We start from the raw sequence: 27414 nt of genomic DNA, 5'->3' as shown, positions 1-27414 counted from the left end.
TTAGGAAAGGGATGTATATATAACAGCATTCCACAAATGCCATCCATGCCCTATACATTTTACGGCATTTATCAGACGCCCTTATCCTGAGCGACTTACAATCAGTAGTTACAGGGACAGTCCCCCTGGAGCAACTTAGGATTAAGTGTCTTGCTCAGGGACACAATGGCAGTAAGTGGGATTTGAACCTGGGTCTTCTGGTTCATAGGCGAGTGTGTTACCCACTAGGCTACTACCACCCCTACCCACTAGGCTACTACAACCCCTACTACCACCCCTATACAGTCTGCTGTTTGTCACACACATCAGAAATGAAATGTTCTCTCTCTCACTCACACACACACTCACTCTGTCTGGAAAGCCTTGATCAAACATGCATATATAAACATAGATAGCATTAACACACAGACTCATCAACCAAATAAATATTTAATGTGTTACTGAGGTGGGTAAAGACCACAGTCAGGTTACAGAATCAAAAGCATCAGTCACAGGAGCAAAACAGAATCATATCAGCTTTGTGCAAAATTCACTCAAAGAATTGCAGTAATTTTCAGTGAACATCACCACCTTAAACAAAACAGCAAAATTAACATTTTGGCACTTTTCAAGTACTTTCCCCCATTTTCAGGACACAAAATCACAATTGATTCAGGAAACTGTGTGTGTCCTCTCTAGATCAAATAGCAAAAAGATCAAACTCCATGGGTATTGTGCAAAAACCAAACAACAACAAAAAAGTTTGTCCCTGGATTTTTTGGCTTGTTCCCACAATTAATACATTAAAATAATAAAAAGGAAAAAATAATGGACTGAAATGAAAGTGTTTTAGCAGCAGCTTCTGGGAACAGAGGGTGATACTTTAGCCCTTTGATGCTGATTCTCAACATCCCTTTTCACATTTACACCCACCCTCTGTGGGTTTATCTGTGTGTGTGTGTGTCTCTGCGCTTGACTCTTTAAGCCATACTAGAAGCTCCATGCTGGCGTGGTCTGTTCTGCCAGGGTCAGGCCAGGTGAATGGGATGAACCTTTTAGCCATGCATGATGAAGAGCGTGGATTTAAGGAGCTGTTGGCGCTGATGTACAGTCTGTACCTTGTGCCATTGTGCTTTTTATTGCTCATACGGTCCCACGCAGTGATAAACAAAGGGGGTGAAGAACTTCCACCTGGGCGGCTGCGGTACAACAATATGGCTGTTTGGGATGAAGAATACATGGCCTGTGATTGGTCAAGCTGATTGTCTTTAATTAACAGACTGGTCATTTTGATTAAATTGGGATGGAATTTTTATGCAAATTCAATTCAGTAAAATTTTCTCAAAATTAGTCAAATACACACACACACACAGAATTTATTGTGGAAACAAGTCTTCAGCCTTGATGGAGAGTGTAGCCCAAATCTCTCCTCAATTAGGCCTGAGATGAAAAGTGCTCTAAATGGACGGAAATGCAGGTCCGAGTGATCGCCACTGCAGCACCATTTTCTAAATATATTTATTTTATGATTTTTTTCATAAAACTTTACCAAATCTTTTCCTTTGGATGACAAACTCTGTTTAAGTCCTCTAACCTCAGCTCTTCAGACACAAACATGGACGGCTGGAAGCAGGGGCAGCATCTGGAGGGCCGCTCTGGCACCCCTCTTTATCTAAAGATGGGGCCATCAGGCACAAATAGCTTGCCTACACCCTGCCTGTTAAAAAAATAAATAAGATAAGAATAAAAATCAGCGCTTTCAGGTAGGGCGAGGTGGACATTGGTAATAGAGTGCAAAACAGCTTCAGCGTCACCCAATCAAATCTCTTCTTCTATTCAGGTTTTTTTTTTTTTTTTCCCCAGTCCGCGCTTCCATCTCATTTTCCTGCTGTGGCCCTCCAGTGCTCTCCCTGCTACCCAGAATGCCTTATAATCAAGTAGTGCGATCCTTTCACCGACGCTGGGGCTACTGTATAAAAAGCAGCGAGACCTCGCTGGAAAGGTCTAGGAAACCTTTTCTTATTTTAGTAATTTTTTTATCCCCCCATTAAGATCAGCAAATACTGCAGCAGTATTCTCAGCTCTCTAATTTACTCTGCCTCTGATTCACAGCATTACAAAAATATTATATTTTATTCTCGAGGTAAACCGATTCTAGTCAGATATGCAAAATACATTTTTTGTCAAAATGTTCTCTTTGTTAGTACCGGTGAAAGGCATTCGTGTCAACATAAAAAGACCTGGATAAGACACCGTTAAAACATGCAGAGAGAATGTGCTTATAAAGACCGCTACGTCCAGCTAAATAACTCGAGCAAGTGCGAGCTGAGAGCCCCGCCTTTAAGGACCAGAACCATGCATCCAAACACATGTCTGTGGCTTACTGAAAGCCTGTGTGTGTGTGAGAGAGACAAAAAGACCCCTGGGTATTGTGTATCCAGGCATAAACAACAACTGCTGCATGTCACGTTGGGGACTTCTGTCTTCGCAGAATATACGGTCTTGGGAGATGTGTGTCATTTGACACAATGATTATATTCAGTGGATTAGAACGATGACCTATTCACACAAGCCTCAGACCATGTGCAGGTATTCAGGTCCTTAAAAGGCAAACTGAAAGCTGGGCTGAGGCCGCACTTGCTTGCTCTCATAAATGAAGGACGTGTCTCTGTGACAACGGCGGCACGTCCAAGAAAATAGCTCCGCGTAGCAGTGGAGACGCGTTTTTCCCCAAACGACAGCAACGCACGCCCACAGCAATGGTGATGTTTCTATAACAACCGGGACATGGCACCGTCATGCTAATCTCGCTAGTACACTCCAGTACTGAATATGGCTTAGTGACATACTGTATTACAGTTATACTGGTACAGAGGGGGCCAGCACTGTTTTCAGTCTTTGGACATTTGTGTTTATGTGTGTGTGCGCGTCTTTATCGCAATTCCAAACACAAAATCGACTTGTTTTATCTTCATTACCTCAGGCATAAAGGCCACTGGAAGGAAGAGTTTGGCACTTAGGCAATTTTAAAAATGTGATTTTACGTGTGTTAGTGACACTGCTGACCCCCTGCTGTGTAACATTTTAGTAAAGATAAAACATGCATAGAGCTTTAGCCTGTGAGGTTATTAGGCTGCTTCTACTGTAGCACCAGACTACACTGTACAGAACACACACTGTCCTATAGAAACAGCCTCACTCACACACCTCGGGATGAACATCGAACCATTTGGAGGTGAAATCTAACCTAGATCCACCACGACCTGACATCTACTGGACATCAACCTTAATCCCGATAAATTGAACCCCAACCCCTGCCATTCAAGATAAGGCCCTAAAAAAAAATAGAGGGGCAAACAAACACAGTGATCCACCCTTGGGTTGTAGGTGAGTCCCCTGGAAAGTGTTTGGTTATGGGGGGGTGGGGGGGTTTGCACCTGTGCATTTGGACGAGAGATCCACACCTACATTGCATTATCATCATCATGCAGTAGGATTCTGACTATTTACACAGCTCCACCTTCCTGCAGTTCAGTGATAGAGGGTCTGCATTAGTATGACCCTGGCATTACAAATGGTCAGAATGTGTTAAAATGTCATTGCACAACATCTTGTGGTAAGGAACTGATGTCTGCAAAAAAACCCTGTGCCTCTATCTTTATTCAATATGAAGTGGAAAACTGCTCTAGACTGTCTGTGGGGAAATTGTCTAGGACATTAATATCAGGTCACTTTAAAAGAATCTGCAGTACTCAGATTACACAGCAAACATTCATTTATGTAACCATAATTTATGGCTTATTTACACTATTTGTATATTAAGATGACTGGTCAAGCTAGCTGTGTGTGTGTGTGTGTGTGTGTGTGTGTCAGTAGACAGGTGTGTGGTGTATCAGATGACAGTAGAGGGGGTTCTTCCTGGGAAAATCCCTCTGGGATGTGACAACAAATCCTGCCAGCCCTAAAATACTCTCTTTAATTAGGCTCTATCATCCACACATCTCTCTCTGATGCACACACAGCTGGCGATGTGAGGATAGGATCTCTCGTCGGCATTGCAAGTGCTTCTGTTTCCATGGTAAAGAAACCCGATCAGTCTATGCACGCTCCCCGCCTTAAAAAAAAAAGCCCATTTATGGAGAGAGAGCGGTGCACCGAGCTGTGGAGCAGTAAACAGTGCAGCGGAGAACAGAGTGGGATGGACTGGGTGGAGGGAGCCAGGGAGGGAGGGAGCGGTGCAGACGAGTGTGTCTCTAAGGATTGAACAGGTCCACCTTCTCCTGCAGCTCCAGCTCTTTGTTGAAACGCTCTACCTCCTTGTTCACCTCCTCAACGTACTCCTCAATAAAACGCTCCATTACTGCAGGTGCAAATGTAAGGAAATCCCTCACAAAGGACACACACACACACACACTCTGCTAAATGCTGGTCTATTAGCTACTGTGACCAAAACAATTTCCATGAGATTTCGGAACAATGTCAGTTCACATAAACACATAAGTCCTGTACTTTAATGGAACCCCTGACACAGCATCCAATGCACTGGGAAAGCTCAGGAAGCACAAAGGATACAGGGATGGCGGCTGGACTTCTCTCCATAGAAACTCACATACTGAATGCCATTGAAGTAGTAGCCAGGAGGCAGGGGGTCCAGGTGTCTCCTCTCCTAAGAAAGAGGTTGTGTGTGTGTGAGAGAGAGAGAGAGAGAGATGTAATTACATTTCACTATGCATTTATGTTATACCTTGGGATGAAAAGAAACAATCAATCAAGTGGGTATTGATATGTGTGTAACTCACATGGATTTCTATGAGTTCCTTTTGGCTCAGACTCCAACGGTTCTTTTTTACTTTCTTGACCAGTTTCTGCATACATACACACAAATGGCCTTGTCACTCTATATGCATCATGGTCCTACATTTTGACCGGTTTCATCAGTCAACCACAAATGTTAACAAAAGGGGGGAAAAACTCAGAGCTGCATGTATGTGAGCTGCATGGGTGTCTGTGTTTCGTTTTCTACCTGTTTAGCACAGAGTCTGAGCCAGTCCTTCAGGCCTTCATCAGTGAGACCCACACAGTCAACCAGCAGGAAGCAGGGGGGGACACCTGCTCCAGTGGGGTCCTGATCCACAGGGACCAGAGCCAGATTTCCACTCAGTGTGTTAAAACACACCTGCATCAGCCTATCAGAGTCTGCGCACACACACACACACACACACACACACACACACAAAAAAAAGTTCTTACTCTCCATAGAATGCATCATCATTTTAACCATGGGTCTCACACATCAGCCAACATCTACCAATCACCATCCACCCTACAGTAACGTCACCCACAGTCAGCATGCTGAAGTGCCACAGGCAAACCATCTCCACCACTCACCCTGTGAGGTTGTTGGCATTCTATACACACACAAACAAAGAGGAACTAAAACTACAACCACAAAAACTACAACCAAAATGAATGGACTGTACTATCCATGGTGCTAATATGTTAATATGGTAATGAGCAAAAAAACGTCTGCACTTCACTTCCATACAATATATTAGGGCTGGGCAATATATATAATATTTTTATTAAATATCTGATATAAATAAAATTACTAATAATTAAACAGATGGATATGCATAGACCAAACCCCATATGCTACCAGCAATCATGGAGTATCTTATGTCCAATCAAATTAAAAGAAATCAACACCAGTTACTTACATAATTCTTGCAAAATCAAAGTATAGTGTTAATTATGATGATGGTTGGGACCAATACAGATCTTGTGGCTCAGATCTATGTTTTTTCATAGATTTAGTACTGGTGCCTGGGTTTGCAACCTATATAAGAGATAGAATATATTAAATAATGTTGTCTAAATATTTTGTATATAGCCCAGCCCTAAATCCAATCAATAACCAGTCAATATTCAGGCAGCCCACCACTCAGAACTCTCTCTATCCATACGACCAATCAAAGCCCACTCAAAGTCCACGCCACATTCCATTCAGAAGGCAGTCTACCCATACAGTCAAGCAGGAGCCACTCAAATTTTCATACAACGATCAATCAGGGGTCACTCTGTACTCACTCAGCCAACCAGTCATTGTGAAACTCACACAAACCAGCTATTTCAAATCACTCCTCATACATCTGACCAGTCGAAACCACTCTGTGTCCATCCAATCAGAATCACACATAAACACACAGTCAACCAGTGTTGCCAGATCCTAAATGTTGAAGTATCAAACGAGCAGCTTAAAATTATTGCATTTTGAGAAACATTATCGCACACAAGCTATTTCCATTCTAATGTTGCTCAGAAAATCTTTGCTGTTAGTGCTAGCTACAGGCTTTAACTACCAAGTATCCATTTCTGCAAGTCTGATGGCGATGTTGTGTATGCTTACTCTTTGCGTCTTCGTGCCTCACCACGTGCTAAATCGCGCATTGATTGGCTGTAAAGGCACGTGAGACTACTGTGCAAAAACAAGCCAAGTATGTCTGCACAGCCAGATGAGAACGGAGATCGTGCTACTGAAATAACTTAAAAGGAAGGGGTAAAATTATTATACATTATGGAATTTTTGGAATTATTGATCATACATAGAGTAAAATGATGGTAATTATCGTACGTCTGGCAACACTGCAGTCAACTCAATAAAAATCACTTGGTAAAACTAACAAATCAGATGACTGCATTCTAACTACATGCAACTGGAACTGAGACAAAAGGCATTCATACATTAGAACATAAAGTTAAAGGTTGAAAACCAGAGTTAACGAATGAGTGGGAACTGAAACCGTCACATCACTAAGTGAAGCAGGCCAGACCATGAGGAGAGAACAGAGCAGAGTCCTACCGTCTGCAGCGTTAGCCTAGCGTTAGCCCTCTAATGCTTCCCAGTGGTAAAGAGGCAAACGCTGGGCACGTGTTTACCACGCGAGCACATGTGCACACACGTTTAACATGGCACAGAAACACACTCAAGAAGACAGCTTATAAAAAATTAACTCACAAACAGACAGGAACAGTCAAGAGCAGCACTGCACATGAAGGTCATATGAAGGTCAAAAAATATGTATTTCATTGCTTTAATACAACATATGGAAATTGGTGCTGTTTGCACACCATTGAAGTATCTGTTGTATAAGTACATCGTCACTTTTGTCTATCCTAGGGCTAAACAATTAATTAGACATAATTTACAAGTCATTTTTAAAGATTTCACATGCAATAGACTAAAATATGTGAATATTAATAAAGTTGTTAGATTGGTAGTTATATGTCTGTTGTGTATTGCATAATGTACACTGTAACTGTCAACTACATACATTTTATATATATATATATATACACACACACACACACACACACACACACACACACACGCACACTCATAAATCTGCTACACAAAAATTATGTTTCATTTAAGATACTCTTTGAATTGACAATTATATTCATCATATGTTCACTACATTATATTTGGATACTATTCTGCAGTAAAAAATTCCATCTAAAACTACACACTAAGGAATATAAAAGCACAAGCCATTTCATAAAATGACAATTTTTTAGGATTGGACAGGTGAAGAGATAAGATTACATTTTATAAACTGCATGGCAGTTTAAGAGAAAATAATCTCTTCTTCATTATGAAAAAAATGTGTTGTCTGCAGACAGCTCTTACCAGACAGCGCAGAATCTAAAGACTGAGCTCGTACCCGTGAAGCGAACTTCTCCCCGGATGTGATAAACATTTCCCTTGAAAGGACTGGACTTCAGAGACGACTTCAAGACTGAAGTTGGAAACACATAAACACACACACAATTATTTTTCAAATATGCTTTTTAGAGGTTTTATTTCAATTACAATACCACACTTCAGCACTCTGCTAAAAATAAATAGAGACTTGCAAAAGGAGGCCCATGACAGAGCTTATTCAAATGCAGAGGCACTCCCTCTTATTCACATGGAGGAAAACACAGTATTACTGAATTTGAGGGACACACACCCACACGTTCCCAGGCACATGCATTAAAAAGGACATTTATGACCATAAAGTACAATAAGCGGCACTAGCAGCTGTCCCCCAGAGAGAGCAATGAAAGCTTTCTGTGCTGGGTAAAGTAGCTAATTGTCAAAAAACACACCATACACAGACACACACACACATTCCGATGCATGTGTGTTTCCTTTTATGTAATCTGGATTACAGCGCAGTATCAGTCTCCAGTGGTCGCCTGGAAACACCCCGTGAATTCACACTACTGAGCTAACAGAGGATCAGTCCGCAACACACACACACACACACACACACACAATTATCTCACCTTTGCACTGGTCCAGGAACAAGTCTCTCTCTAGTGGTCTGCTGAACTGCAGACAAAGCTGAGATATGGAGACAGAGCCAGAACCACATACAAACTTCCCCTCATACCTACAACACACACACACACACACACACACACAATGGGATAGGCTGCTCATGTCTTGGCATATAATGAAGGTAACAAATCTCTTTTGAATTTCTCTCACCACCCTGGGTAGAGCAGGTACCGGGATCTAATCATCTGTGATTCCACAAAGCTGTTCTCAGACAGAACAAGTCTCATGTCCTCAATCCTGCAGCACACACACAGAGTTATACACTATAACTATGCGGCACTAACACTTACGAGATCATAATCCAAAACGGAACCATAATGTGCTTTATCTGAGACTATGCTTATGCTTTTAAAAATCACTGATCTTTTGGTGTGTGTGGGTACATGGATCCAAGCGTGTGCGTTGCACGTGTAGAAACACTTTCCTTCAATGATGTACATTAAAAGTATTGGGGTTGTGGTTGGGGTTATGACTGATGTCATTAGTTTAAAGCTAGTGGATATTTTAATATCTACTGTGACCATAATCACTCAATTCAATCCAAGATTCATTTTTGTCCATTTTCATCAAATGCTAAAAAGACAGATAATTTCGGCGGATGATGGAACCCAGGGAAGCCGTTCTGGGAATGATGAATTAGGTGCAAGAGTTCACCTTGTTATCGCTCCCCTTTCGGCAAGGATAAATGCTGCATTTGGGTTCACTGATCTGATCAGCTGCTGAATGTTTTGAAGGAGAGGATGCTTCTGCTCAGTCAGTCCAGTAAAAGCCACATTGCTGACAACACCTGTAAAAAACATAAACACATAAAGGTCATATGACTTCATAAAATTTTATAGTTTTATACTAACTAACACATTTACACAATGAAATTACCTTGGCTGCACTGTTCAAGGAGCTTGGGTAGCAGAAACCTATTGAACAAAAATACACATAAAGGTTAAAGCTATGGCCACCACAGAGCCACCATTAAGCCTTGAATTAATGTTGCTCTTACAATATTCAGAGTTTACTTATATACACACATATAGGTGTGTAGGTGGGCCTCTGTGAATCAGACTTGTTTTCTCAGCATATGCCACAGAAGCCAAAAACAAATTTTGCAGTGTGTCAGTGCACACAATCCTGCTTAAAGGGGCCACTCCCATTAGGCAACACAATTGTCATGAAGGGCTATACATGGTCTAACAATTGTTAGGTAGGTGGCACGTGTCGAAATATCATCCACATGAATGCAGGAACCAAGGTTTCTAAGGAGAACATTGCCAGAGCATCATACTGCCTCTGTCTGCTTCATCCCGCATGGCTGTCACCTCTTCCCTGGTAAACAACATGCAACCAGACAACGAAAGGATCTAAAATAATCTGTGATAAATCAGAGCAGGTCACCATCTTCCAATGACGTGTGATGCATTGATTATTTCTATTTAAGGATGATCTGATCAAGTCATTATCATTTGATCAGAATATCTCTTGTTTTTCAGATCATAGTAAACTAAAAGTAAACTAAAATAATATAATCAAGCATTCTGCAAATGAAACCTTAATAAAGCAATAACCCTTTGATAGTGTGTTAGAGCTATATCTGTTAGTGAACTCTTACCTGTGCTCCATGTAAGAGCTGAGGGGGTTCACACAAGAGGTGATGGCACCAATGGCAATGTTTCTTCTCACAGCAACATCTGGGTTAGACAGGATACACTGCACTATATCCAGCACATCGGTGTACCTTTCACACACAAATGCAATGGTCAAATGCATAAGAAAAATTATTATTATCACAAGGTGAATACAAGATCAGGTACTACTGCCTGTTTTGCATGGGCAAGTATGTGCACCCTTGTCCCAGTAACTTAGTCATGTATTTTAATACCCCGGAGTAGGCAGCAGGACTCTGACTTCTGGTTCTTTCAGGTTCTCAAGTAGACTGCTGAAGAACCTGTGCAGGTGTGACACACAGAGCCCACTGGAGTCTGGAGGAGGATGGTACACAGCCCACCTGTCGACCAAGCAGCACAAGTCACACATCTAAACATCTGCCAAAACGTGTGAACATTTAGGATGGCTGATGCATGAATCATGGTGAGTCGTGACAGTAGTGAGATTCACTTACCTGCCAGCTTCCCGGTTCACATTGAGTAAGAAATCACACAGACTCTCCTTATGACTGCCTGGCAACCCTGCGATTATAGAAACAACCACCTACACACAAATATACACATATATACAGATCAGTACACACACACAGGTCACCATATTCCATAATACAGGTATTAGTGTTTAGCATGTGTCAGTGCAAACCTTGGGTCTTCGTTTGGGCAGGACTGTGCTGATGTTTGTGTTGGGAAACAGTGCCTCCAGGTGTTCACTGCACACATGTTCGTCACACACACTGCTGCTCAATGCAAAGTGCTCCAGGAACCTGAGAAAAAAAAAAGAGCGTGCAAACACACAAAGATTACTCTCCAAAACTGTGCATAAATTTATAGGTGTACATTTCAAAGCTGTCCGCACCTCTCCAGCTCTGGCAGTTCAGGGTAAGCAGTCTTCAGCCCTGCTCTGAATATAACTTCAGATCGACTTTGGCTCTGATTGAATTTCTGCAATCTGGAGTACCTGTGAAGTACCACACACAAACCATCTGGATGAGCATTGGGATGAAAGATCAGAGACGAATGCTGTGTGGATAACAGCTCAGACCTTGGGAGCATCCCTATGCTACAAATGAAGAAAGCTCTTTTCCCTGTGTACTTATTTGTATATATACACTCATCCATGTGTGAATATACAGTACAGGCCAAAAGTTTGGAGACACCTTGTCATTCACTGAGTTTCCTTTATTTTCAGGACCATTTACATTGGTAGATTCTCATTGATAGCATCACAACTATGAGTGAACACATGTGGAGTTACACATTGAATGAGAAGGTGTGTCCAAAGTTTTGGCCTGTACTGTATATGTGTTTGTGTATGTGTGTGTTTGCATGTATACATTTCAGAGTTTTTCTGTATTTCAGAGTGCCTGTGAGGTTTACATGTTCAGCTGTTCCACGCTGAGTTGATCTCGCTCCACCAGCTGCAACTGTAATGTAGAGTCTGAGCAGTGCCACGTTTGCAGTACCTGCAACACCAAAGAGCAGGATTAAGACCAACACATGAGACATATTAACACATATATTTAGGGTAATGCTTAATTGTGATGTTTTAATCTTTGCTACGCAGAACTTTTGTAAATCACCTTAAATGTGCTAGATATAAGTATGCAAAATACATTTTTACCATTTTAGTAAGATAAAGCCATGAGAGCACATACTTGTGAATTATGCCTTAAATCAAACCACATAGATGCAGCTTCTCACATTGCCCTCTGAAATACTCAGTTTCGCTGTTCATTATGTTTTCTATTCCAGTAATAAAACCACCAGCACAGTGTCTTTTTCTGCCATTATCATTTTTCAAAAAGATGTGTCTTGCAGCAGAAATCTTAAACAGGTTCATTTTGTGAAATTGTATTCTCATTGTATTCACTTCAATTTCCAAAAATGCACAATTTCTTGATATGAATATATATTTTTTTATGTAATTACAATAATTAAAATGTAAGTCAGATGAAGCTTTTTGTAACCCTTTTGACACTGCACATGATCTCATGAATGCTCATAACAATGGAGAAATTTAATCCTTGAGTCTTAATAAGCAGAAATGAAATAAGCAGGATAATGTAGTTGCCTCTGTGACCATCCGCATTACCCTTTTCTACAACAGATGATGCATCTGCTGCGCATTATGCCTTACATAACATGCAATGCACATGGGCACACCATAAAACACATTAACTCAGCAGACCCTCATAGAGCCTTAGAGAATTAGAGATGTGATGTGATGTGTGTGAGTGTGCATGTGCATTTTTTGGGCATGTATATACAGTGGTGAAGGATGTGTAAAAAAATAGTTTATAATTTTTAAATAATTTATGAGTGAATACAATTCATAAAGTTTGGGAGTTGAATTTGATATTTTAATTATGCCATAACTTTGTTGTTTTAAAAACAAAGATATTCAGTGGTCTCAAACTTAACAAATTAAAACAGGGAAAGTGAATAACTTAGATGATCTAGTTAGAATGACAGCTGTCAGGAGACAGCGAATAATCAGTCAGCTTGTGACGTTGATGTGATAACAGCAGGAAAAAACAGACACACAGTGCATCACAGCCTGCTGCTTTATGGGGCTACAGACCAGTCAGAGTGCTCATGCTGACCCCTCTATCCAGCCTCAAAATTTCCTGTAATGGCCATGTGAACATGGAAAAAATGGACCATGGAGCAATAGAAGAAACAAGGCCTGTTGCAAAGCAGAACCATTTCCGCCAACAGCATTTCATGATGCTAGTGGCCTTTTTAGAGTACATGGATTTCAAGAATGGGTTGAGAAGCATAAAGAGTTCAAGAAATCACAAGACACATACAAGAGTCGTGTGTAATCTATGCCTCAACAGTGTATACACAGACGCTACAACAGGTCAGAGCTGTTTGGTGGTCAAAAGGTCAAGGACAACTGGGAAAGGACTTAATAGCCCTATAAGGTATTTTAAATATGTCATGCTTTGTACGTAAGTTTTTGGAGGGAGGTTTCCATTAAAATTTTAATCAGTTCACATTGAGTCCAAAAAAACTGCCTTGAGGCTGTTTTAAGTCTTGGCATATTGCAGGGATAAAAACAACTTGAACACATAATTGTTTTTTGGCTACTGATGTTCAGGGCCTGTGTGTGTGTACCTTTGAATAAAGGCTCCTATAGCTCTTTGTTTTGGGCAGCAGCCCCAGCCCCAGGCAGAGATCATGGCTGTGCAATGGGAAGGGCAGGTAGGGCAGTAGAGAGCTTTCAAAATCGACATACAGTAGCGCTAATGCTGTGAAAGAGTCCTGCAACACACAAACACACACACACACATGAATTAGGCTTACATTTGAAATCACTCAGTATGGTGTGCTTTGCTTTAGAAGGACACACCATGAAATCAGCGGTCATCAACTTTCTGTGTTGTATGAGGCAAACAATACTATGGTATGCAACCCTCTTATGGTATAAAATGTGTAAAAATAATATATCACACTCAAGATAGTCTGATCTTCTGTGATATTCAATATAACAGCATTGCTCCAACATAGCCTGTACACCAAGTCATTTATTGATGAAGTCTCCATACCCCATCATACAAGCTGAGCTTTCTGATGTGGTTCTTGGAGATAGTGATGCTGCCATACTGAGGATGAATGAAGAGCAGCCCCTCAGAGAAATACACAAGTTTACCTACAGTACACACACACACACACACACACACACACAATCATTAGCAGTCAATAGAGTGACCATCAAAAGAGGGCAAGCATGAGCAAGAGTGTATATTTTCCTTCACCTTCTTCTGGTGTTGACAGCAGACTACTTGAGAAGATCTGGACAGAGTCTCCCACTACCAAGAGGTTCCCTAAACATGTGTTATCTTCAACCTGTAAACAAATGTTTATGTGCGCATGGATGATTAGTGAGTCTCTACATGTCCTCACAGAGTTAAGCAAGAGAAAGAAAAAGAAAATTTGAAAACAAACAAAATATTTGCTTGTGGATAAATGTAATGTTAATGTAGAGTAAGGCACAGTTCTGTGTTTCTTACTTTCAGCAGTTGCTGAGCCTGTTCTGAAAGTTTCACATCATACTCCTCGACCTGTGGAAGAGAAAAATGTCTTTAGATTCCACCCAAACACAGAATCCACTTGGTGGATTATAACATTATTATAACATTATTTGTCACAGGGAATGTGAATGACACTCCCCAGATGGGTGTGAGGTAGCTTTATCTAAGCTGTCCAGGGTAAATTGTAAAGTCATGTTGGCTTTGAAATGGTATAATGTGCCCCATGAAATTATTGGTACACTACAGATTATTAAAAAGGGTTACAAAAAAAAAAAATCAACTTTTTGGTGAAGTAGCCTGTTGAATTCGGCTACAACAAATCCTCCAGTCAAAACAATCCATTATTTTACATGATAAACAATATATAGGGGCAGTGGTGGCCTAGCGGTTAAGGAATCGGCCCTGTATTCAGAAGGTTGCCGGTTCGAATCCTGATCTGCCACTGAGGTGCCACTGAGCAAAGCACCGTCCCCACACACTGCTCCCTGGGCGCCTGTCATGGCTGCCCACTGCTCACTCAGGGTGATGGGTTAAATGCAGAGGACAAATTTCACTGTGTGCACCATGTGCTGTGCTGCTGTGTATCACATGACAATCACTTCACTTCACTTCACTCATACATCTCAATAAATTAAAAAAAAAAAAAAAACAGATATGGATTTGATTCAATGGGTTGAATTGTATCAGGTCTATTGCTCCAATTGTGAATTTTAACTTCAATCTTCTTAATGAAGCCAGGCACACAGGAAAAAACAGACTCTCTTATTTCATCAGACATACAGTGGGTATGGAGTCCCTTAAATTTTTCACTCTTTGTTGTAGTGCAGCCATTTGCTAAAATGAAGGTAATTATTTAAGTAAATGTTTTTCCCTCATTAATGTACACACAACACCCCATATTGACAGGTAAACTGTTAAATTGTTAAAATATTTGCAGATTTATTGACAAAGAAAAGCTAAAAGATCACATGGTCCAAAATCCCTTTGCTGAGACACTCGTATATTTAACTCAGGCACTGTCCATTTCTTCTGTTCCATACTTACAGCTCACAATGCATGTCAGAGCAAATGACTATCATGAAGTCAAAGGAACTGCCTGAAGAACTCAGAGAGAGAATTGTGGCAAGGCACAGATCTGGACAAGGTTATAAAAACATTTCTGCTGCACTTAAGGTTCCTAAGAACATAGTGACATTCATAATAAGTTGTCCAGCCAAACTAAACTATCAGGGGAGAAGAGCCTCGGTGAGAGAGGTAAAGAAGAACTGAAAGATCACTGTGGCTGAGCTCCAGAGATGCAGTCGGGAGATGGGAGAAAGTTGTAGAAAGTCAACCATCACTGCAGCCCTCCACCAGTCGGGGCTGTATGGCAGAGTGGCCCGACAGAAGCCTCTCCTCAGTTCGAGACACATGAAAGCCTGCTAAAAACGTCCTGAAGATGGTAAGAATTAAGATTCTCTCTCTGATGAGAATACAGGGAAATCCTGGACAAAAACCTTCTCCCGAGTGCTCAGGATCTCAGACCAGGTCGAAGGTTTACCTTCCAAAAAAGACAATGACCTTAAGCACACAACTAAAAAAAATTAAGGAGTGGCTTCACAACAACTTCACAACTCTGTGACTGTTATTGAATGGCCCAGCCAGAGCCATGACTTAAACCAAATTGAGCATCTCTGTAGAGACCTAAAAAAAAAAAACGTTCACCAACGTTTACCATCCAACCTGCCAGAACTGAAAAGGATCTGCAAGGGGGAATGGCAGAGGAACCCCAAATTCAGGTCTGAAAAACTTTCCCAAAAAGACTGTATTAGATCAAAGGGCTGAGCAAATGGTCTGAACACTTAGAACCATGTGATATTTCAGTTTTTCCTTGTTAATAAATCTGCAAAAATGTCAACAATTCCGTGTTTTTCTGTCAATATGGGGTGCTGTGTGTACATTAATGAGGAAAAAATGAACTTATATTGAAGCCATTTAACAAATCATTTAACAAAGAGTGAAAAATTTAAGGGGGCATGAATACTTTATGTACCCACTGTATACAGTTTTAAAATGAAAAAATTAAAAAATAGGAAGAGAGAAGGGTTTACTCTACCAGCCAGCAGAAGTATCTTGGCACTGCAGAGGTAAGGATGGTAAAGCTGCTGTCTGAGGACATGGCTCCATCTAATGGACAACAAAGGTACTTGCATCACAAATCATTGTATGTGACTGCATCAAGACATTAATCATAAAACAAAATGCATGTGGGGCAGAGAAAAATGCATACATACCTTTGTCCTGGATGTAGATGCTAGACTCCAGAAATGATTCAGAGAAAACTACAGATCCCAGATCTCCTGATCCGCCGTACAGGTCTGGGATATTGTACACAGTCATGGATGCCTGCACAAAGCACATAAGCCTGTAATCAACCCCATTACTCCACAGCATACACTACTGCAAATGGTAAATGAATAAGATAAAGGGCTGTATATTTATTTGCCAATTCTGTATGTGGTGGTAGTAGGCTAGTGAACTACCTATGAACCTGAAGACCAGAAAGTCACGGGTTCAAACCCTGCATACTACCATTGTGTCCGTGAGCAAGTCAATTAACGCTTAATGGCTGCAGGGGTGCTGCCCCTGTAACTTGTTCCAGATAATTTAGGGGCAGTGGTGGCCTAGAGGTTAAGGAAGCGGCCCCATAATCAGAAGGTTGCGGGTTCGACTCCCGATCCGCCAAGGTGCCACTGACGTGCAACTGAGAAAAGCACCGTCCCCACACACTGCTCCCTGGTGATGGTTAAAAGAAGAGGACACATTTCGTTGTGTTTCACCAGCACAGGTCACTTCACTTTCATTTTCATAAGGGTGTCTGATAAATGCCAAAAATGAAAAAAAAAATGGCAAAGGCAAGGAATGTTACCTCTCAAATTAAACGTTAACTTTCTTACTGTAAAATTAGTAGTACGTACTGTTTTCACAAGGAAGCGGCTTTCTGGTTCACTCAGAGGCACAACTCTGAAAAAAGAGAAGCACATATTTCTTTCTATCTTTTGTGTGCATGTTTATGAGTGTGAGAGAGACAATAATATTCATTATACCAACTAATAAAAAACTTGGATTTTTAAAAAAACAATTCAGTGTCAATTAATTATAAATACACCCCTTTGTTATTACATTTTAAAAGAAGGGTTAGCTTTACACATTTAAAATATAGATATCACATACTTATTTCCCTAGATTACCCTATATACGTGTTGTGTGTGGTGTGATGAACTCACCTTCCTTTGTTATTTACTGCCTCGATGCTAAACACAGCTTTAGTTCTAGGCATAAATATTAATGTTATTTTAGACCAGCACTAAACAAACAACCTTATATTAATACAGCATCAATGACTCTGCATACTTAAGATAGTTCTGTGCACTGAGTAATATGAAATGGTACTGACAGTCCTTGCATATTAACCTGAGCAATATGAGGCAGTGCAATTCGACTGAACATATCTGTGGAGGGCTAATACTGTATGTGCTCAGATTACCTAAGTGCACTCCTGTGCTGGGTTAGACCGAGGATGTCCAAGTTTCGCAGGAACGTCTTTTCGGCCACATCCTTTGCCTAAAACACAAACACAAATTAACCTCAGCAGAAAATGGTTTGTGAAAATAATTGCAATTCACCACATTATATCTGCAGTATTTAACAGTATTTCTGCAAATTAGTACTGTTGATAATTGGGTTAATTGATACAACCATTTATGAAAACTGATCATTTTAAATGCCAAGCTTTGATTCGGCCCATTAATTCAGCTTTGATTCGGCTCCTAACGCAAGCCCATGTACCAACACCATAATGTGGACTGAACAATATTTATTTGAAACATGCTCACATGAGCTCAGTAAATTGGACTGCAAGAGTGCATGTTAAATTGCACTTGGCAAAATGTACTGCATAAGTGTGACAGCAAGCACCTTGCTGGTGCTGGACTTGTAGGAGAAGCATTTAATGGCGGCCAGCACAGCCTGCACAACAGCAGCGTAGATCTGAGACAGGAGCCTAAAGACAGAGAACAGCCCATCATACACTTGCATTCATTCAATCTCTACAAAAATCCTTGTCTGACAACTGTGTAAGGATGTCTACACCACTATTCAAAAGTTTAGTGTCATTTACAAATACAAGTGACTCAGTAAATAAATAAGACAGAATGACTGAGTAAGAAATAATGATTATTGTCTGAAATAACAATTGTTTTACTTCAGATACTTCACTTGCAGCAAATACAGCTTGGCAGACCCTGGGTGTTCTAGACGACACTTTGTTGAGGTAATAGTTAAAGTGACATAAGTGACCACAGCACTCCATTAAAACTCAAGAACCAAAATGCAGATTCTAAATTAACCTATTTATAACCTGTACATATGTTTAACGAAGCACAGATTATGTTTTAGAGTAACATAATGGCAACAGCCATTTAATCATGACATACACTCCCTGGCTACTTAATCATGGAATTCAGGTCAGAGACTGCAACCCAGATGCTGCTATGCACAGTCTGAGTAGATCAGGGTAGATCTAATCTTTCATCAGAGGTCAGTTTCTGAGCACCAGGCAGACGCTGACCTCTGTGGTTGGCCTAGTGGGTAAGGAAACGAACCTGTAATAGCATTCGAAATTCGAATCCTGAACCGCCAAGGTGCCACTGAGGTGACACTGAGCAAAGCACACTGCTCCCCGGGTGCCTGTCACCAAGGTGACATTTTTCTTTTGAGCACAATGTGATGTGCTGCAGTGTTTCACAATGACAATCACTTCACTTTCACTTTCTACTTTTGTATAATGGATCACTTTACGCTGGCACAGTAACACAATGTTGCTGAGTCATAATCAATACTTCAATCACACATTAATATATGCATGACATTAAATCAAATAGTATTGATTTACTGATTGATTGAGCACATCAGTGCAGATAAAACAACCCCTGAATTAACTTCGACTATCCCACTTTCCTAAATCAACACTGGCAGTCAGAATACTTACAAAAGACTGGTCTCTCTCTGCTGAACGTTATCATTCCCTGCAAATAAAGGAAGATGTCAGTCTGCAAAGTATCACAATAAGTCCCTTTAGTCCCCAGAGCTGACTGATTAAAAAGGCAACAGTGGAGCCAGCCAGGGATTGGCGCCTGCAGTCAAAGAAACCGTTGAAAATATTCGCTCATGTGCGTAACTGAATCACTTGCGAGCTCAGTGAGCTATGAGGAGAACTTTCCCAAGACAATAGGAGAGCTGTTCGTGTCCATCCCCGCCGTTCACACTCGCAAGTGCACATAACTTACCTAAGTATGGAATGTGGGCTGTGCCAAAGAAGTACGTTCGGGCACAAGCTAGGGGTCCAGTAGGAGAAACACACTGCAGAATCTGAGAGACAATAATAAACAATAATAAGGACAATCAGTGGCAGGGGGTAAAATATAAAGATAATAGAAAAAGACAATATGTTGGACATCAGTCACCGTTACACCAAAACACTCCAAAACATTCAATGCCATGCCCACCTTACTACTGTACTGCATACAGACCATGACAAAGAATTCAGGAGCTCTCAGCAACTCTTGTAAAGAAGATGATAACACTCTTCATCTTGCTCTTCACCTTCCTTTAAACCAATATAGCCCATAATCTGCAAAGCACATTAGCAGCAACTAACCATATGTTTGGCATTTGTCCCTTGGGGGCCGGTGTTGCGAACTTGGTGGCCTTCAGAAGGGAAAGTGAAACAATAACTCTCCATCTCAGCCTTGGAAGAGTGGTTCCCAAACAGTGTGAATGGTTGCCGGCTTTTACTGACACACACACACACACACACATGCAATTAGTACATTCAAGATGAAATCCAACTGTTCCAGACTTAATAAACAGGCCAAATTAGCACATGGCTATAATAAAGGCTATAATAAATGATATGAGAAATAATATTTTTTTTTTGTTTTTCTCTAGCTCATTTAGATTCAATGAAAGGGTTCTGGTAAATCCAGGCCTATGTGCATATAAATAGACAATAGAGACCTTGTGTCCGTGATGTTGCTGGAAATCAGGCCATGGGAGAAGTATATGCGAAAATACTGAAAAGAGAAATTATGTGTGAGAGAAGACAAAGGCTGGGACATGACAACTCATATAGTCAAATGATAAGGACCACAAATGACCAAAGAGGGACAGATGTGTTATGTACCTCTCCTGCCTGGGCCTCAGACAGCTCAGGGATAGACAGATGACTCTCTCTGTCCATAGCAGAGAAGAAATTATTCCACTGCTTCTCAAACCCCACCAGTTCCTAATAAAACATGTGTGTGTTTATACATGTATTATGCAGCATGGAGAGACAAAAAACGTATCACCTCAGGAGACCAGTGTGTGTCTCTTACTTCTGTAAAGAGGTGCTCCAGGGACACAGGGTCAAGTCTGGTGTAGGTCCCCCACAGCTTCTCATCCATGTTAATTATCTTCATTGAAAACAGAATAACTGCACTCACAAAAAGCACTACGAATCATTTTGCGGTTTCGTTTGATTGCATTATTGTCCTCTCTTGTAACTTATCTCCTTCTTTAAACACAGTTATGGGTATGGACGAACATGTTTCATTAATTGCTGTAGTACGATACCTTATATTTCATGGTGAAAAATCCTCCAGCTCCAATTCCCTCCAGGGCAAAGGCCTGAATGATTGGCCACTTCTCTACCATAAACATATCAAACTTCTGGATGTGGCCTAAACATAGACAAACACAGTGGTTTATGTTAAACAGATAATCTCAGGCACCCATGGGTGATTGTGGAGATGAAGCAGCACCAAGGGGAGCGATTGCCCCAAAACAACAACCGAGTGGCTCCGCCTCTAAGCCACCATGGCTGGAAGCTCGTTCCAGCGTCATCAACCCTGATGCTGATAAAAGGAGGACCCGCAGACCAGCACAGACTGGGCAGCCTGGCCCAAATAAACAACACGTTTATTTCTCCCCACATCACAGAGAGTGAAGACAAGAATGGTGATCAAAAGGAGCGGGCACGTCAGCACCCCATTGTCACAACCCCGGAAGACCCCTTCCGTAAATTAATGTTTCCCTGGGGGTGACACTTACAAAAGTGTCTGTGGTCCTATAGCCTCCTGTGTGACTATGGGGTGCAAGGGAAACAATAAGGCTACAAAGTATTACATTTTATAAAAAATAAGCTCCAAAACATAAACTAAACAACAAAGTAACAAAGTCAAGAATCGTCCACTCATCCAACAGAATGGATGGGTGGATCTAGGGATCCACCGTTAATTCTGGAACAGAAATTCATGAAAAACAAATGTAAAAAATCATTAAAAATTCATGCCTGAAGCATTTGAATCCTATTAGCTATTGTTTAAGGAGATTCTACCTTGTGAACTGTACGGAACCCCAATGCGTCGGCAATCCTGGACCATGGAGACAAAACTAGAGATCTTAAACTCCTCTGCTGCCTCCTCATCCTCATACTGAGAGACAAAAAGAGAAAAAGAGAGAGAGAAAGCTAGTTTTATTCATTTTCCTCAGTGGAAACACTTGAGTGTGTGATCACTAATGCCAGACTTGCCTCTGTTTCTGTCATGCAGTGCAGGTGAAGGTTCCTCCAGTGGGATACGTATGGGAGCAGATACCCATAATTCACTGGGTTGCAGTACAGGTGCACACTGTTTGCTTTTATAAGGACAATCACATCTGGGGAGAATATTCCATATCTTGGGTTAAACACAACAAAAAACAAATCACTTTTACAAAAGGTAAAATCTAAAACAAAATGTCCCATATCATCCTTATCATCTCACTGTATTCATTTAATTGCATTTATGTAGCTACTGTGTAATAAAGATACGTTTTTTCATGGCAAATGCTGTGAATACTTAGCTTCCTGTGCTTTAGCAGTTTTTTTTTTTTTCATAAATGGTGTGTGTAGAATTCTGAGGGAAAATGCATTTTAATCCATTTTGGAATATGGCTGTAACTATTCCTTTTTTAGAGGGAGTATTTCACAGTAGAGCATTTTACTGGTCATTTACCAGATACGTGAAGAACAATGTAACATGACCCCCCACCCGGCCAACAGGAAAAAGAACGAAAAAAATCTGGAGGCTGAGCACGTGCAACTTGGACAAACACCAGCATTCTGCACGTGCTGCATTCCAGAGCAGTGAGACACAGGCACTTCGACACCACCACACCAACTGCTCTACGACATTCTGAAATTAATCACTCAATTGTGAATGTAATTAAATGTTACAGATGTTAAATCTCAAGGTATTCTTATTAGACCCCAATTTTAGGGCTAAACTGTCTGCAACAGCACTGAACAACAGTATTAAACTTTCGACAGAAATACATCCCCCAACCACTGAAAGGAATTTGGTTACAGTTCCAGTGGATTGAGCTCCAAAGATTAAAACAAAATGCTCACAAATGCAGGCAATATAAACACACTTATATATACATTATTCATTATGCATTGCTTTTAGGTCAGTTCTGCTGTACTACATCTGCAGGAAGGAGACCATTGCATCCATTAGAACTTGCAATAACACCTTTGGGGAAAGAGTACTGGCTGAGACTCAAACCTAGGTCTCTTTTGTTGCTAGGCAACTGTGCTAACCACCATCCCATACAATCACTTGAAATGAATATACTTCCAATCATTAATGCGGTCACTAATATTAAAATAAATGTTCTGGAATTTAACTTGTACTGGGTTGTATATAAGATGACAGTTGCAACGCTTGGTACAAAACGCATAATACAAACCACATTTTCAGACGTATTTTGAGAACAAAAATTGAGTCATCTTATGATCACACCCTCTAACATGCTTCTTACCGTCGTCTTCCTACTGTCCATTGTTTGCCTGATCTTCCTGCATTTTGTCTTAGGGAACATGTTTAGTGTGTGGTGCTGATAAATGATAAATGCTGTGAATGTGTGGTGCTCAATCCAAGATTCTTTCTGGAAAAACATTAACATACCATCTAGGACCTCCTCAGGAAGGTCCTGCTCCACATCCAGCAGGGTCTGCTTGTACAGGCCAAAGAACAGGTAGTTTGCCAGTTCGGTGCACCCTTCATTATAGCGACTGTCGATCCCTGAAAGGCACCAAGACAGCACTTACATGGACACAGAGGCCAGAGGCAAAAAAAAAACCCCAATGCTGCCTGGGTTCAACACAATTCAGCTAGACACTAATTTGAATCACATCACTAATTACAAGGATGAGTTATTAATTTTGGCTGCTGCTGATGTGAATTTATACTGACATGGGTGAATGCACACACACCCACACACTGACCTAGAGAGCAGAGGATGGCGTCCGGTGCGGTGCTGCCTCCGTCCCGCAGTAAAGACTGTATCTGGCGCAGGCGAGAGCAGCTGTGGAGTAGGGAGCGGTGTTGCTGTTACTAGCGTTCAATGCGGTTACAATGTCAACCCGCTGCCTCTGGGCTGACACACATCATGGTGCCGGGTGCAAAATTGATCACTTTTCACGTACCCTCCCACTGGCCATCTGGCTAATTTACATTTACATTACATCTATCTGACGCCCTGAACGACGTCCATTAACTAATTACAGGGGCGGTATCTCTGGTGTAAAGCGGAGTTTTATTTCCTGTTATACCCTGGCCGCATGCAAGCCAAAAAAAAAAATGCAACATAGATACATCCTCTGGATGTGCAGAATTCACCTCTCATTTCAGCCCGTCTGCGCAAAGGAGGTCAGCTTATTGCTGGGCTACATTTCAAACGGAGCGTTTTTTTCACAACAAACCTTTAGTGGCCCATTAATCTGACATGTAGGTTACAGGGGCAGCTTGTCTAAAGAGAGACAATGGGCAAAAGGAAATCTGGCACAATTGGGGGAAAAGAAACAACACAGAAAAATATGCAGGCCAAAAATATTTTATGCTTTCTATGCATTTAACACCAGCTTTAAACCCCTTTAGCAGCCATTCCGCACATACGACTACTAAGAGGATCATTGAATTGCTTCGGCTATTCAGTGTTCAAATATACTCACTGCTTTTGGACATCTTAAATTTTAGCATTTATAAGATGCCCTTATCCAGAGCAACTTAGTGTCTTGCTCAGGGACACAATGGTAGTCAGTAAGATTTGAACCTGTGTCTTCTGGTTCATAGGCAAGTGTGTTAATCACTAGGCTACTACCACCCTTGGTTGGTTGGTTGGTTGTTCACTGCTCACTGTAAATAAAAGCACAGGGACAGTCCCCCCCTGGCGCAACTTAGGGTTAAGTGTCTTGCTCAGGGACACAATGGTAGTAAGCGGGATTTGAACCAGGGTCTTCTGGTTCAAAGTCAAGTGTGTAACGCACTAGGCTACTACCACCCAATCACATCTTATATCATAAATGGGATTTTTTTTTCTATTACTGTTGCACGTCATTATAATACTGAGATTTGGACGTTTATATATAGACATACGTTGTGTGAATCTCTCTCCTCAGGCAGGCCAGCAGACGGCAACAAAAGGCGGCTTTCATCTTCTGGATACCAGTCACCTACTGACCCTTCAAATCTCGCGATGATTTCAACTATACGAATAAAAATCGCCAGCAGGGTTGCCGTTTCCGATGATGTTTACGGAAATCACACAGACCCTTAACGCACTATTTTTTTTTTCATTAGTAAAATAAAGTAATAAAATTGATATAAAACAAAACTCCATGAAACCCCGACCACGATCATCACGGCGCTCCGCATGCATACATCACATTATTACTACCATGTTGAATTTATAACGCTTAACTAACGCTTAACTAAGATGCATGTATATTCTATTAAAGACGTATGAAGCAACCGGCTAAAATATCAATGTAATTCTATCCGTATTTAGGTTAAGGCCTATTTTAAAGAATTCGAAAAAAATCGACATTTCGACCACATAAGAAGAGACATCTGCGCTGTAATTTACAGGGACGTCGATTAATTCTTGTTTTTAATGGACAGTTTACTCCCCAAAAAACACCAAATGGATCCGCGGTGAAGTGACCGCATCGTCCAGACCCGTATCCGTTTGCAGCTGGCAGCCGTCCGGCCATTTGAAAACACCCCACGCATTCACGGCTTACGCCGCGAGTATGTAGCATATCCCGTTACCTGACTGCCGAGGTCATCGTGGCGAATTTTCCGTATTTCCTCAGGACGCTGGCCATTTTTATTCCGTTCATTAACAACGCCGTTCGTCAAAGCGAAGCCCCATCATCAGCAGACCAACCTGAAGAACGAAACAGTCTCGGCTGACATAGTAACGGCGCGCGCCACGTCCGAGAAATAGGGTGTTTTACACAAAGAGAACACACTACTCAACCTACTAGCACATTGAAACGCCACACCATCCAATGAATCAATCGATAATTGGTTATATGCTTAATACAACTAAATAAAATACCTATATTTCATGATATTTAGTCATTTGTGCTAAAACGAAGAAAATGTCCACCCCCATCATTTCAGAAATGGACGCAACCAGCAAGGCGTCCCCTGACAGCAGCGATGCAATCCTGAAGCAATCTGGAGCCTCTGCCGGAAATGTGGCCGGGCCGCAGGGTTGGTCTTCTGGGTTCTGGAATAAAACAAGAGTCAGAACTAGAAATACCACAAGCAGTCGATCAAGGTCTTTATCAAGGGGCGGCATTTAATGCAGCTAAGACACTATAGAAAAATATAAAGTAAAACAAGCATATTTGAAGACGGCTTGTTGCCATTTTTTTTGCCATTGAAAACTATCTTGACTTTGTTTTTGGAACGGACGGTAATAGGAAATTTGAATCATATACATTTCAAACACATGAAAATAACATAACAAAGCGAACACTATGGATAATGTGGTGCATAACGATAATACTTACCAATGCAAATACTATAATATAATATCATATAATCAAGAAATCAATGGTTGTATGTCCCTGCTCTGCTTCGCCAGCTGGGTCAAATGACCATGTGAAATATATATAAAACATATAAAATATGTATTCATTTTTATTCAATACTGCATCACAGTTCAGTTCTCATTATAACCAGTAGGTGTCAGTGTTTCCAGCGTTCTGCATGGGTAAAATATAAATCCAAATTATTCAGAGGGTTATATAGTAAAAGTACATACCTGTACATTTAAAATTAAATACCTGAAAATGTGAATAAAAGCATCTTATTCAGATACTGTCCTGTGTGGATCAGCACTGACACGACTGTGCTGCAATGCACACCTATAAACACATCAAATTTGCCCAATGACACAAACATGGTGGGAGTCAACAGAAAAAATTACTATTCTGAATACAGGAGGCGGAATGACTGATGGACTGGTGGACTATTTCTGAACACGGACAAAAAAAGTAGATTATTGTTGACTTCAGAAGAGAACAGAGGGACCACTCTCCATTGAACATTGATGGATCTTGTGTGGAGATTGTCTAGAACACAAAGTGTTCATCGGTGTTCATCTAGCCACCTGAGTCCCGGCAATGCATTTTGGTCCTCCATAGAGGTCATGATTGTGGTCATTCAGTCAGGGGCGGCTCATGGCAGGGTGTTCCTCCTACCTCTAGTAGTTCTATGTGGGTCACAGAGTGCAACACAAGGGACCTCCATCCCTTTGGCCAGCAGAGCAAGTGGGCTGGGTGACTGTGGCATAGTTTCCCGGGCTTAATAGTGAATTTGAATAGGCCACACATACTGGGAGTGTCTGGGAGGTGGAGATTCATTTTTTAAAAAAAATTGTTGTTAAATGCTGTTAAAAATTGTTGTAAAAATAAGTTGCCTTACTGATACCTTGTTATGATTTCTGGAGACATGATTTGCAATTTCACATTTTACATGATCTGCATTAGTACTCAATAGTATTGAATTGCTAAATTGTACAAGCTTTTTCCATGAATCCTGAATTTAGCAGGTTTAATTATATGAACTGTCCATATGACACCATTACATGAATCAATAATAAACTGTTAATTAACAAGACCCACTGTTTTTTTTTTAGGTTCTTTTGTTCACAGCACATAACTTATCTAAAAAAATCTAACTACCAGATTATTCTGTGTCTCAGGAAGCTGGAGGAGAACCTCTCCTGGACTCTCAACACCTGCTCAACAGCCAAGAAAGCCCAGCAGCATCTTTACTTCCCGTGGAGGCTGAGGAAAGAGCGGATACTCTATCCCTACACTGGAGAGTGAAGACAGCTGAGAAGAACACAGAAACAAAGTACGTTATTAATAAGCATTAATATCACACGCTGCATCAGGAAAGCAACCAGCATCGTGAAGAACACTACACACCCC

General features: G+C 41.0%; 1 protein-coding gene across 1 annotated transcript; it reads right to left on the bottom strand.

Annotated features, from left to right (window-relative positions):
* Positions 1-410: 410 nt before the first annotated feature.
* dnaaf9 (dynein axonemal assembly factor 9) lies at positions 411-25375 on the bottom strand. Its single transcript, XM_028970344.1, has 37 exons — positions 25235-25375; positions 23410-23489; positions 23090-23206; positions 21673-21797; positions 21478-21574; positions 20715-20821; positions 20477-20554; positions 20284-20385; positions 20118-20173; positions 19759-19894; positions 19388-19469; positions 19090-19126; positions 18018-18102; positions 17587-17663; positions 17327-17371; positions 17018-17063; positions 16334-16445; positions 16156-16226; positions 14040-14090; positions 13785-13875; positions 13575-13678; positions 13144-13290; positions 11401-11486; positions 10880-10981; positions 10667-10787; positions 10479-10567; positions 10239-10364; positions 9969-10094; positions 9242-9279; positions 9020-9152; positions 8516-8602; positions 8311-8417; positions 7701-7775; positions 5003-5175; positions 4779-4844; positions 4552-4645; positions 411-4339 (listed from the first exon to the last, which is right to left on the bottom strand). Exons 1-37 carry the CDS (start codon positions 25303-25305, stop codon positions 4233-4235), a joined length of 3447 nt encoding a protein of 1148 aa, XP_028826177.1. The 5' UTR covers positions 25306-25375; the 3' UTR covers positions 411-4232.
* Positions 25376-27414: the final 2039 nt, after the last annotated feature.

The sequence above is a fragment of the Denticeps clupeoides genome, chromosome 1 (assembly GCF_900700375.1).
Source record: "Denticeps clupeoides chromosome 1, fDenClu1.1, whole genome shotgun sequence".
Lineage (NCBI taxonomy): Eukaryota > Metazoa > Chordata > Actinopteri > Clupeiformes > Denticipitidae > Denticeps > Denticeps clupeoides.
This window is presented reverse-complemented; position numbering and strand designations above follow the sequence as displayed.